The following is a 12,720-nucleotide window of genomic DNA, read 5'->3' on the forward strand; positions in this document are numbered from 1 at the left end:
GGAGCGCGAGAGCGAGCCGAGCGGCCTGCGGCGGCGAGCGGGCGGCGGGCCGAGGGCCGGGCCGGAGGGGCGGCGGGGCGCGGGCGAGGCGCGAGCCGAGCGCGCTCACTTCTCCGCGAAGTGCCAACTTGTCCGGAGACAGTGCGGGGCGCGCACGTCGGGCGCGGGGAGAGTCAGCGGGAATTTGCGATTTTGGGGCAGAAAGTCGGATTCTCCCGGCCCCTTTCCCCTGTTACTCATCCCCGTTCAAAAGAAAAACAGCAACAGCAAACTTGCTATAAGCCCGCCTGCCCCCGCTCCTGGCACCATGAAGGCGGCCGTCGACCTCAAACCGACTCTCACCATCATCAAGACGGAAAAAGTGGACCTGGAGCTTTTCCCCTCCCCGGGTGAGTGGCGACTGCCCGGCCCCACCCGCCTCGGCAGGGCAGGGTCCCCTGCGCGTCTCCCCGCTCAGCCGTTCCCTCGGGGACGTGCGTTTCTGCGGGAGCGGGGATGCTGCCGGCCGCGGAGAGAGGAGGAGGAGGAGGACTGTTGGTGGCCTGAGACCCTCGGTTGGTGGGGTGGTGTTTATTTTCACAGCTGTATTTTTGTGAGTAGTGGGAAAAAGCTTACAGAATTTCCAGCGCCCCCCACCCCGCCCCGTTCCTGCTTTTATATTTTCCCAAGTGAGCGAGAACCCGCTGGCTTTATTCCTCGGCGTTAGGGGAGAGGAGGGCACGGCCTCAGAGGACACCATCGCCGGACCCTGCATCCCCCAGACCTGGAGCTGGGCGCAGGGCCCTGCGAGGTCTAACCGGCTGGCCTTCAAGCAGACTTGCAAGGGATGTCTGGCCGCCCTGGGCGCCCCTGTCACATGTCCTTTGCTGTCTTGCTCCTCTTTTCTGAGTCGAGGGTAAGGAGATGGGCGGAGAACTGGAATTATTCCCTCAACTGTGGGAAGCATCCTATCCTATTCACGCAGGTTACTTTACTCGCGTTTCTAATGTGCCATAAATGTGCCTGTCCCCTGGTACCAAGAGCCGTCAGAAGAAGGAAGGCATCCCAACCCCAAACATTACTTTGTGTCTTTGGTTTGTCATATTGTCCAACTCTTTGATTTGTATAGAGTTGAAGAAGAGAAGGATAGGAAATAAATTGTATTTTGTCTTGGACACTAATTTTGGTGCTAAGCAGCTTAATGGAGTCTGGCTCTACAGAATTCCCAGAATGAATGCAGTTTGGGAAGGAAAGATACTGCTTTAGGGTAGGGAACTGCCAGCTCTTCTTGGAGACTGGTAATTTTGAAGGTGAAGGTACATAGAAAAATTACAGAGAAGGTGATGCATTCTGGAAAATAATTAATTGCAGTAATATGCACCTCTGTTGCATGTGATTATCAATAAGTTCAGTTGCTGCTTCCTGTAGCTAACACTTCTTTGCCTCTGCCATAATTAGCTGCTTCTTTTAACCCTTTCTTAATTGTCTTAAACTTTCAACGCAAGCCAAGATGATGTTTTGTCATTCTGAGATCTTTCAGAAATGTTAATAAAGACACATAAATCATGTCCCTTCCCCGTGGGCCCCCAAAAATTCAACCCCAGGACTGCAGTGTATAAAGAAGGCTGAGTTTGTTTCTTGTCACAAGGATGACGATGGTCAGAGCAGTGCTAAGATAGACTAGAACCGTGGAGACAGTTCAGGCACTTAGAGCTACAATTCAGAAATGATATCGCGTATGAGGGCTGCATTTGGGGGTTCAAGGAAGCCAGAATAAGTTCTGTTTGTCACAATTAATTCAAGCCATATATAGAAGTGAAAGGATAGTTCACAGCAAAGACATAAACTCAACTAATAGGTGTTTTCCTTAAGAATGGCTTGTTTATATGTGTTGTTATGAGTGTTTATGGGGAAGAGAGAGATTTGGTCATCTGGGAAGTAATGTGTACATATGTCAATGCAGGGAAAGAAAAAGAGCCCCTGGCAACACATGTTTTAGATCACAGTAAACAGCTGAGCATTTTTTTGGCACTTTAATATTAAATATTAGAGATTTAAAGTATATGGTGCTATTATTTCAGTTGTTGATAAAAAAGAAGCCCCGGGCAAGTAACTTTCTTTAGCTTTCTTATCTGAAAACGGGGACGGGTAAGGCAGAATGGTATAGTCAACATCCGCTATAACAAGCACCTTTACAATGGCTTTCTTTTCCAGAAAAGATTTCCAAGCCACTGATCAGGTTTTGTAGTTGACCTTCAATACAACACATTTTCAACTGGCCAAAGAAATTGAGCAGCCTTCTGCCATTCATTGTAAGGATATTTGATTTCTAGCACTATTATTTACTTTGTTGGGAAAAATAAAGAAAGAAACTTGAAAATATATGTAAAATATAAGAACTAAGTTTTAGCTGATGTTTTCTGGACCATTACTTGCTTACATGTGAGTATTATACCCATACTGCAGAGAGGAAGATAGAGGCACAGAAAAAGTACACTGACATAAAAATACCTAGTGAGCTGCTGCTCCCTGTTTCTAACTTCTCAATGCACGTTGCCTTGAGTAATGTTGCAAGTTACCTTTGAAAAACTCAGCAAAGAAACTTCAGTTGAGACTTAAACTTGCAGGTGCAAAGCTGGAAGAAACATCGGCCAGGGTTCCGTGCTTTTGTTAGTGGAAGGACAAGACATTGGCTAAGTGGGGATTTGCTTTGCCCATCAGACCATATAGGACATGTGTTTAAAGTTTAACTTCTCACAGCGCGGCTTTGTGTCCACAGCTGTGACTTAGATATTTGTCAGAGTGATTTCTTTGCACTGCTTAGTTTCTTATGTGTGGAGGCAACGAGTGTGGGATCTCATCTGGCTTAAATGATGAAACCAGAGTTTCCTCCCCGCCCCTCCAAAACCTATGAGAGCCAAAGAGAGGGAATAGGGGAGTGGGCTGTCCAAACAGGGGTTTGAAGACCTGGGCTAGTTGCCTGTCTTTGTGCTAGGACCTGACCATTCTATTCTATTTCAAGACCTCACAGGATTTTGATAGCGTTAAGTACAAAATGAAAATATACTTTGAAAGGACATTAGAATTGAAATTTCCTTGTAAGTGTAAAGTGATATATACTGTTTGATTACAACGGGTGTGATTGCAAGGTTCTCAGATCTTAAATAGGCTAAAAATAAGCACAGCCAGTGGGTTCACTCCTGCTTCTCTCCTGGTGTGGAGCCTGCTAAGAAGGGCCCCAGGCTGGGTGCCAAAGCAAACACATTCCCAGGCCGCTTAATTTTTCCTCTCCTTCACCACTCTGTTCCACTTTCTCCGTGAGGTGAGCCTGACGTCCAGATAAGAGCAGGAGTTCCGATTTTGATTTTCGATGCTTGCTCTTTGATAAGAATAAAAGGATCAGCCCCTCCCCCTACCACACCGCAGCAGAGGGTGTCCATCCGTGGGGACCGTATTGCCCTTAGACATAGGAAGAAACGTTGTCCTCACCCGGCTTGGCCAGCCTTTGTTTCTTCATCAGTGTAGACAAGGAAGAAGGGCAGAGCTGCCTAGGCAATTAGATCACTTGTTCACTGTGCTCCCAGATCCCTGCTGACCACGCTCCATTAGTGACTAAAGGGCCCAGTGGTTCAGAGCAGGGACTCTGGAGCCAGACTGTCTGGGTTTGAATCCCAGCTTGGCCACTAAGTAGCTGTGTGACTTTGGAAAAATGACTTAATGTCTCTGTGCTCCGGGTCTTACATCTGCAAAATGAGTGTAATCATTCTACTTCATAGGGTTGATAAGAGGATTAAATCTATGAATATGTGCAAAATCTTCAAATAGTGCCTGATGCATATAAATTTTATTTACATATACATTATATATATGTTAACTAGAAAACAAATCAACAAAAAATGATCCTGACCAGTGTAGAATTTTCAGAAGCCCTTGAAATGTCTGTTGGGGTATGTGGTTGTATTGGGCACTTCCCCATATCTATTAATATTATTTGGGAGGGAAAGAAGAGTAAAGTTTCAGAGCCTTTTTTACCTGCTTAGCTGAGATCTCATGCTGATGAAGCTTCATTCTGATCTCTAGGGAGCAAATATAGTGAGCAGGAACTTTCAGAGTGTCTTCAGGTCCGATTGTAGAGGCACAAGAGTTGGCTGGTTACTTTGGTGATGGAAGTCACCAGTGTCACCTCCAAGTGGGAAGGGCATCAAGTCTAGGGGTAAGGGGGACATTTGTAGGGTTGATGGAAAAGTTGAGTTTTTCAATTATGCAGGGCTGGGAAATATATGTCCAGTTATTATAAAGTATCTCACATTTTATTTATTTATTTGGTTGGCAGAGCTTGCATTCCTGGCATTTTTGGTTGGTTTGTGTTGCTGTTTTTTTGTCTGTGTAACTTCTTTTTTTTTTTTTTTTCTCTTAAAGAGGCCAGACCACCCTGTAGGAGCATCACCTCCCTCTAGGAGACAAACCAGCCCATGGTCAACCTCCCAGAGCCCCGCTTGCTCTGGGCTCCATCAAAATTTCTGCAAAACTGAGAGCTGATCAGTGTAGGTCAGGATTTTTTTCAGGAAAGAGTCTCCCTGTTTAAAAGACTATAGCGGATAACGCTACAGTGGCCACAGTGACAGTATAATTACAGATGTCTCTGCAGTTTGCGTAGGGAATAGCCAACGGCTGTGGTGGCATTCCAGGAGCTTGCTTTGAAGGTAGATTCCTGCCATTCGAGAGTTATAGGGATATTTCTGAAACGCATATTGAGCCGGTATTGTGTGCCCGGCACGTTCGTGTAAAAGAGCACTTTTATGCTTTACACTTACTCTGGGGTGGGGGAAAGTCTTATTTTCTCCATTTTTCAGAGGAAAATCGTATTCAGAGAGGTGCATACTTTGCCTAAGGCCACACTCTAGAAACTTACAAACTGATAAGATGTTGCAGGCATTTTGTTTTTAAAAATAAAAGTACCATGTTATTCTCGGCATCTCTGGAAATTAAAACCTGGGCCTCTGAGAAGGCAGTGCTGCTTGGTGCTTTGGGGTTGAGGAAGTACAGTGTTGCCCTGCCATCCTGCAAGACGCCTCCGAACTGAATCAGATGGGATCATTGTTACCCTGGTGCTCCCTTGGGGAAAAGGCCTGTCCCGTGGGCTGTCCCCAGGCCTGGCAGTCCAGATACGTTGCTTTAGGAAGATGCTTAAAGGTTCAGCACTGCTTGCCTCCGATTGCACAGCAGAGAACCAGGGCTCTTGTTTCCCCAGCATCTTCCAGATGTCACGGTTCTTGCACAGGTGGGAGGTGATTGTGTTTACTTCCAAGGTCAGTCCTTCCCTGAGCCTCCCGATTCTGCCCATTTTACCTCCTTTGTCGCTGGCACTGGTGTGTGTTGACTTTCCCACAATTTGGATGATGAGAGATGTGGCAAACTAATTCATTTTTTTAAGACAATGAGGTGTAATTTTCCTGCCTGTAAAGAGGCCATGGCTAGTTATATTTGCTCTCTATTCTTCAAATAAATTTTGTTTCTCCCCTTGCAATTTAGTTTTTCTCAAGTCTGTTGCATGTGTCGGGGTGTAAGGAAGGCAGGCTAGCCCCAGGACTCCACCCGCGCACCTGCGGCAGTCTGCAGCCGTGGCTCACAGAGATGCAGGTTCCCTGGCCACTTGCTTCTCTAGGGTTACGGTGGTGGTTCCTTCGCCATTGCATTATAGGGAGCATTTTCTAGAATGGTTGGTATGCCTGGGCCCACGCGGTGATCACAGGCAGGAGTTTGCATGTGAACGGCATGGTTTCCACTTGAGTTTAGCTGCCGGTGACGCGGCCTCAGCGCCCTTTCCATGCTCAGATGGAACCCCTGATGGCATTGGCCTGTGTTCGTGGTATTCTATTCCACCCTTCCCTCACAGCTGTTAAGCTGTTCTTAACTCAGGGTTAGGAATGTCAAGGCTATTCCCAAATCTATCATTTTTACTTGTCATGTGTCCGTAGCTACTTTTTGCTTTTTTTTTTTTCCAGTTGGGTTGAAGATACGTTTTTTCCAAAACTTCAGTGGATGTTTTCTAAATTGCATAAACGGGCTGTTTCTACTTGGCTACTTTTCTGAAGCTCTGTGCCTATCTGCATTACCTTGTTCTTTTAATTGTATAGTTTATAATCTCCATGCAGGTTCCGAAGGAAATAGGTCTGTAGTGTAAGGCGTGGTAGGTCTGATTCCATTGGCAGCGAGCCATGCTTACAGACACACTGAAAATATTGCTATTGAAGCTGTAAATATTTATTGATTTGGCTAATTCTGCCATATTTCCCAGGTGCTTTCCTTGGAATTAAGCCTGTCACTTGACCCTCCAAATGTGGTTTTTTACAGCCTCTTCGGCTTTTCTCAGTTGTTCTTTTCTGTAGCATTTAGTTCTGTCCCTGAGAGTTGTAAAATATTGGCTCAGATAGTGCTATTAGACTCAAAGTAGCATTGGAAATTTTTAGGCTATTAGATTTTAGATCCTGATGGCTTATAGATAGGGAGATCATATAATTTACCAAGTGGCATTATTGATAATCATACCAGTATTTGGACATTAATACTCTTTAAAATATCTTTTCTCTCTTGCTAATCTTAGGGCTTAGATTATCCAGAGTAAGCTGACAGGACCAGATTAAGAGTTTGAAGCAATTCAAGTTCAGTGTGGTTTCCCCCAACCATGAGTTATATTTTTAAATTTGTTCTTGATGCATAATGTAATATTTCTCAGCGCCTGAGAAACAACTCAAAATCAACCTCAAACAAGTTCATGTCAAGCATTTGAAACCTCTTGGTAGCTTTGGGTAGCTGTGATAAGCCGTTGCTTTTTGCTTTGCAAGGTTCTGTGGGGAAACTGTAAACTTTCTGCACGTAGAGAGGTTGTGTGTGAGAAAATGAACTTTAGAGTAGAGGGAAGTGCCATCACTATACAAGTGAAGACGATTAAAATTTTCATTTTATTTTGTTTTAGTGTTTATCCAAGATGAGAAGTTTTAGTGTTGGGATAAAAAGGGGTCAGAAGAGTGTTTTGGTGGTTTTTTTTTTGTACCATCAAAGTGGGCAGAAACAAAAACAAAAGTTAAAAACAAACCCACAGTTCTTCAGGAGGGAGGAAGGGAATGATGGGTTCAATTGCAACATCCTTTTTGGCCTAAAAAAGATGAGAAAGAAAGAACGAGGACAAGAAAAGAGTAAGAAGGTATGAAAGAACTAAGAACTAATGAATCAATGAAAGAATGAACACAAGGAAATAATAAAAAAGGAAGGAAAGCACTTAAGTGATATTTCATAGACTTGGAAAAGCCCCCATCTGGACCATGCCTTGTCCTTGGCTGGGAGTTCCAGTCTCAGGTGGCCTGGTGGGCAGCCTCGGGTCTGCTGTTTCCACTCTGTGTTGTGTGGTCACTTCTGAATATTTCAAACCCTTCATGGCTGGTCAGGACAACTCCTACGAAGTCTTGCCTGTGTTCTAGGTCCTTCCGTGGCTAAAAGTGCAGCAGGACCACTGTCTGAATTTATGAAAAAGTGCATGGATCAGTGACTATTTGTATTTTCTGTGCCTGTTGTGCCCTCTCTTCCAGCGGTTCTTGGCTGTAACAGTTTCATGAGTCAGTTCTGTGGAGAGCACAGGCACTTGTGGAGCATCTGGAGGAGGTATAGGCACAGGGAAGGGATTATTTTCCTTATAGAGAACAGTGTGGGAAGAGTGCTGCAAGTTTGGAATGAAAGAAAGGCTTACATAAACATGAAGGAAAAAAGCGTAGTTGTAGAAGGGGATGAAAGAAAGAAGTATGAGGCCAGGACCTAAGGAGCATTTTGAATCTCAGGATGAATTTTGCCTTTGAAAGCAGGGAGATTTTAGGGGCAGGCAGTGTTGCTGAACAGGCTTATGAGAGAGGGTTTTTTTTTTTTTTGGCATTGCTTTCCCTCCCACTCATGCTGTTAGTTGTTAAAACCTCTGTATCAGTTTATCAGAATAAGCGTTAAACCTCAGAGAAGATGACAAAATCAATCAGGTACATATTTTCAGAGTACAAATGGAAAATAAGCTAGGTCAGACTAGGGAATCTGCTAAATGGCGAATGTAGATCGATGTGTTTGGAAGTATTTAGGAACTCACACTATGTGCCAGGTGCTATACCTATTCTCAATTAATGACATTTTTGTGCAGTTACAGTTTTGTGCTGGAGTAATTCATTATCATCATCCATGTTCAAAATAAGAATGTGTTGTTCAGTCTGATTTTAAAATACCCTTCAGAAAATTTAATTTGTCACAGGAAATTTTCAGTGAAAGAGTTTCCTTGTAACTGCTTTTTATACTTCTAGTATTTATACCTTTTTCCTTTTCGATACTCCTTGCTAAAAATTTACACTAATGCTAGACATTATACATAGCTTGTCTTGCATCATCGAGATTCTACGTAAGTGAAGAATCCCAAATGATAAGGGAGACCTCTCAGCGTCGTGAGAATAAACACTCTGGGCAAAATAAGCAGAGTGTCCACTCTGGGGGCCGTCGCGGCTGGAGAGTCAGGAGGCTCAGGTTCTAGCCATGGCTTCGCGCCTGCTTGTCAGTGTGACCTTAGGCAAACCATCGCACTTTTCTGGACCGCGTCTTCTTCATCAGTCAAATAAAGCAGTTGGAAAAGATGACCTGTAAGATTTCTCCTAACACTGACATTTTATGACTTTAGGTAATAATTGTGTTTAAAATAACTGAGGCTCAAAGAGAGCACATACTGTCTGTCATTCAAGAGGTAGGCAAAATGGGGATGTTTCTGGATGTTTCCTCCAAATTCTATTAATAACAATTCAATCATTGGGGATTTTGGGGTACCTTTGTGAAGGGCAACTTCCACAGAGACAGAAAGATGTCACAATTTGTTGTCAACCTTGCTCACCATTGGGGAAAGATTGTCTTGTGGTGACAATGTTTCAGAGGTGACCACATAAACAGAGTGGAGACAGCAGGCCCGAGGCTGCCCACCAGGCCACCTGAGACCGGAATTCCTAGCCAAGGACAATGCTTGGTCCACATGGGGGCTTTCCCAAAAGTCTATGAAACACCACTTAAATTCCTTCATTCCTTTTAAAATTATTTCCTTTTGTTTGTTCTTTCATTCTTTCGTTCGTTCTTAGTTCTTTTATACTTTCTTACTCTTTTCCGGTTCTTCTTTCTTTCTCATCTTTTTTTGAGACGCATTGTCTTGTGGTGACACTGGACGGAGAGTCACGCCTGCCTCTTGTTCTCCCTCCGTGGAGCAGCTTCCTTCTCCGTAGGCCTTTGCTTCGATGGCCGCGGAAGGCGGCTCCAGTGCGGGCGCTGGCCTGGGGGAAGGACACGTGCGTTGGGGGTCCAGCAGGTGAAGCAGCCGGCCCAGCTGCGTGCTCGGGCTGAGCGTGTGGCCGAGCAGTGAGCTTGCTGCATCTGCTGCCCCCGCTCGGGGCACGGCTCCGCTCAGCAGCGGGGCCTCCCGCGTCAGCAGCGCTTGCTCCTGAAGGCCGGCGAGTCACGGCCCTGCCTCCTGCCTGCGGAGAGGGAAGGGCCGGCCCTGCTCGCTCGGGGCTGCTCTCGGGCTGCTGTCTGGGCAGCAGCGGCTCACCCTCGGCAGGCACGGGCTGCCCGGAGGAGTCGGGGCAGACGAGATACCACCTGCTTTGGCTCCCCCAGCCGCGCGGGAAGCTGCGACTGTGCCGTGGGGTGTGGGGCGCACGGGCTGCGGTGCCTTTCCAGGGCCGCTCCCACGGGGGAGCCAGCGCGTCCCCAGCACACAGCTGTTACCTGAAATCTCATTTTATTGATGTTATTTCTCCGTTCCGAGACAGCTCTATCGTAGTGACCCTTTTCTTTCAGAAGCAGGGACCTAAGTTCAGCGTGCCAGTTTTGGGGGGAAAAACAAGGAAAACCGCCACGACAGTAGGGTAGTTTATCTGCTGTGGGTACGTCTCATCTCCACTCGTCTTTACGTTTTCCCTTGTGTTTTGTTCATCTTCTGTGAGATACTGGGCGGAAACCTTGTGCCAGGATCCTCAGTATTGCGCCCTAATCCCTGAGAGTGAAGCCTCATTCCCGCTTCACAGGTGAGGAGCCCGGGGGTGAAACGAGCGCCCCGGGCGTGGGGCTGCTGAGCGGAGGGTTTAGATTCAGACCCCGCCGGAGCTAACTTCAAAATTCCATGTCTGCTGTCTTCAGAATTCTCAGAAATATTTGGAAGTTTGCTCAATTTGTGCATATTATTTACCAGTTCATCTTAAAACTTGGCTGCAATCTGGTCACTTTTTACAATTTGACTTGTGACTCCACCACATTTGAGCCCATAGTAACCCTTTGAGTTACCAACATTTTACAAACAAGGAAAGTGCAGAGCGGAGATGCCAAGTTACTCCGCCCAGCTTAACGTGGCAGGTAAGTGGCGGAGTCAGAATGTGAAGCTGGGTTTCTCCACATATGCAGTTTCCTTCTGGGGAAGGTTGACTTTGGACTTTGAGACATACATTTTTTTGTGTTAATCGATAGAGATTTGGAAAAAATTCCTGTCCAATTTCTGTTTTCCCACATTGAACCGTAAGGCACATTGCTCTGGTCTTCTGTGCTTCAGTTTACCCCCTTTAGCAAAGAAGGTCCATTTTAACAAGTAGCAGGAACTTCAGGTAGCTGGAGGAGTGCTTTAGGAAAAACAAAACAAAACAGTAAGGAGAAATCTTTGAATCTCATACTGCATTCCCATTATGGGAAGTAACTGTGCCAGTGAAGCATAAGAGAATTAATGAAATCTTGGATGAGTGATTTGTTTCCCCCCTGTTAGTTTCCATTTAGGACAGAGGGTATTTGCAATGGCACCAGGTATGTACACTCAGAGTTCAGCAAAATTATATTAGATTATCTCCTTAATACAATGTGGTGTTCCTTAGCAAAAAAAGTAAGCCCTCCTCCACCCTGCAACCTTGCTGTGGTCATTCCGGAAGCCAGAGCATTCCAAGGCCAAGTAACTGGATATTAGCCTGAGCAGTGTCCTCTCAGCATGATGCTGTTTCAGGTGTAAATCCTGAATAGCTGTCAGTGCCTCGGGTGCCTCTGGATTATTGGGGCAGAGGAGACGGGAATGGGCAGTCGATGGAGGTACACCTGATTGCAGCAAAAATGGAGACAATAGTTACAAGTTTGGCATTCTTGAGTCTGCACTAATTTTAATGCTTGTCAGGAAAATCTTATCTTGTAAACCAAATCCTAGTGTGCCTGCAAAGTGTATTTCTTCCTGAAACTGGGGTTCAGGCCTCTGGCATAGTATTCTGCACTTATGAATAGTCTGGGTCAGGCCTAAGGGGTCCTTGGTCTTACCTTTGCCTGGTTTGATATTTCTGTGCTGTCAGCTGGGCAGGATGACAGAGGTGGTCATCCTGTTACTTCCTGCTGCCTGGTGTGAAAATCAGGATACCTGAATCTGTTTTTACTCTGAGCTGTCAGATTCTTGCCTCATCTCTGCAGCCCCTTTGTATTCTTCTTGAAGAAGAAGGATGTCCCTGGCCAGTGAGCTGCCTTTCTTTGGGCGAAAGTGGGAGAGTTAGTGAGTTCATGTTTAGAAAGTACTCCGGAGTCTTTGGTGATGCAAGGAGTGTTTTTAAATTAGTGGGAGATATGATATAAAGTGGGGGTGCTAAATACATATAAACTCGCCAAGGGTGAGTCGTGTGTGTGTGTGTGTGTGTGTGTGTGTGTGTGTGTGTGTACTGGAAATATATCCTGGATTTCACATAACATCAAGAGTTCAGTCTTACACCTTCTTGTCTCTTAATGGAAACCAAACGTTCTTCAAAACTGTTGGGTGCTTGCTTTTGGTCTCTATACATATCTGCATTTCAGTTAGAGGAGTGAGAGAGGTGAAACTAGTATTTCAGAGTACCTACTATGTGTCAGGCACTTTACAATGTGCTTTACAGAAATATGGACTTTTGAACAACACGAGTGTTTGGTGTGTGGACTCCTGTGTAGTCAAAAATCCGCGTCTAGCTGCTCATAGCCTGCAGTTGCGGGGGGTCTTACTGACAGCGCGGACAGTCGGTTACCACGTATTTCGTGTGTTCTGTGTATTACATACTGTATTATTTCAATAAAATAAGCTGGAGAATAAAAAATGTTACTAAGAAAATCGTAGGAAGAGAAAATGTATTTACTCTTCATTCAGTGGAACATCATAAAGGTCTTCATCCTCATCTTCATGTTGAATAGGCTGAGGAGGAGGAGGAAGAGGTGTCTTACTGTCTCAGGGGTGGCAGGTGGAAGAAAATCTGTGTATAAGTGGACATGTGACAATCTAACCCCTTTTGTTCAGGGGTCAGTGTAATCTCACTCTTCAAACAACCCTATGATTTTGGGGGTTGAATCCCCATTTTGTAGATAAGAAATTGAGTTTCAGAAAGGTTTAGATAATTTGCCCAAGGCCACAGAGTTTTCAGGTTACAAATTTTAACTTAGATCTTTCTAATGACAAAGTCCTACCTACTTAGACAGGTCTGTTTGGAGACAAAACCTGCTAGTGTTCCTGTAAGAGGCCTCGATTCTTGAGATGTTCTTCTCTGTGATATGTTCTTTTCTAGGCTCCTCATGACTGTCAGGGTTAGGAAGAAAACATTCAATTTGCAAATATCTACCACTGAGATAAGTTATTAGAAGGAAAGCCAAAGAAATATAGTTCACGTAATTTCCACTGTGCATTTTCAAATCCAAAATGGACAC

The 12,720-nt window shown here is 45.1% G+C and overlaps 1 protein-coding gene across 2 annotated transcripts in view; it reads left to right on the top strand.

Annotated features, from left to right (window-relative positions):
• Positions 1 to 12: 12 nt before the first annotated feature.
• Positions 13 to 12,720, top strand: part of ETS1 (v-ets avian erythroblastosis virus E26 oncogene homolog 1) — a 62,937-nt gene continuing 50,229 nt past the window's right edge. For both annotated transcript variants that reach the window (XM_012651663.1, XM_012651664.1), the window contains exon 1: positions 13 to 389. In XM_012651663.1, the coding sequence (XP_012507117.1) occupies positions 308 to 389 (82 nt within the window). In that variant the 5' untranslated portion in view covers positions 13 to 307. The remainder of the gene's footprint in view (positions 390 to 12,720) is intronic.

Source organism: Propithecus coquereli, unplaced genomic scaffold (genome assembly GCF_000956105.1).
Source record: "Propithecus coquereli isolate 6110/MARCELLA unplaced genomic scaffold, Pcoq_1.0 Scaffold36, whole genome shotgun sequence".
Lineage (NCBI taxonomy): Eukaryota > Metazoa > Chordata > Mammalia > Primates > Indriidae > Propithecus > Propithecus coquereli.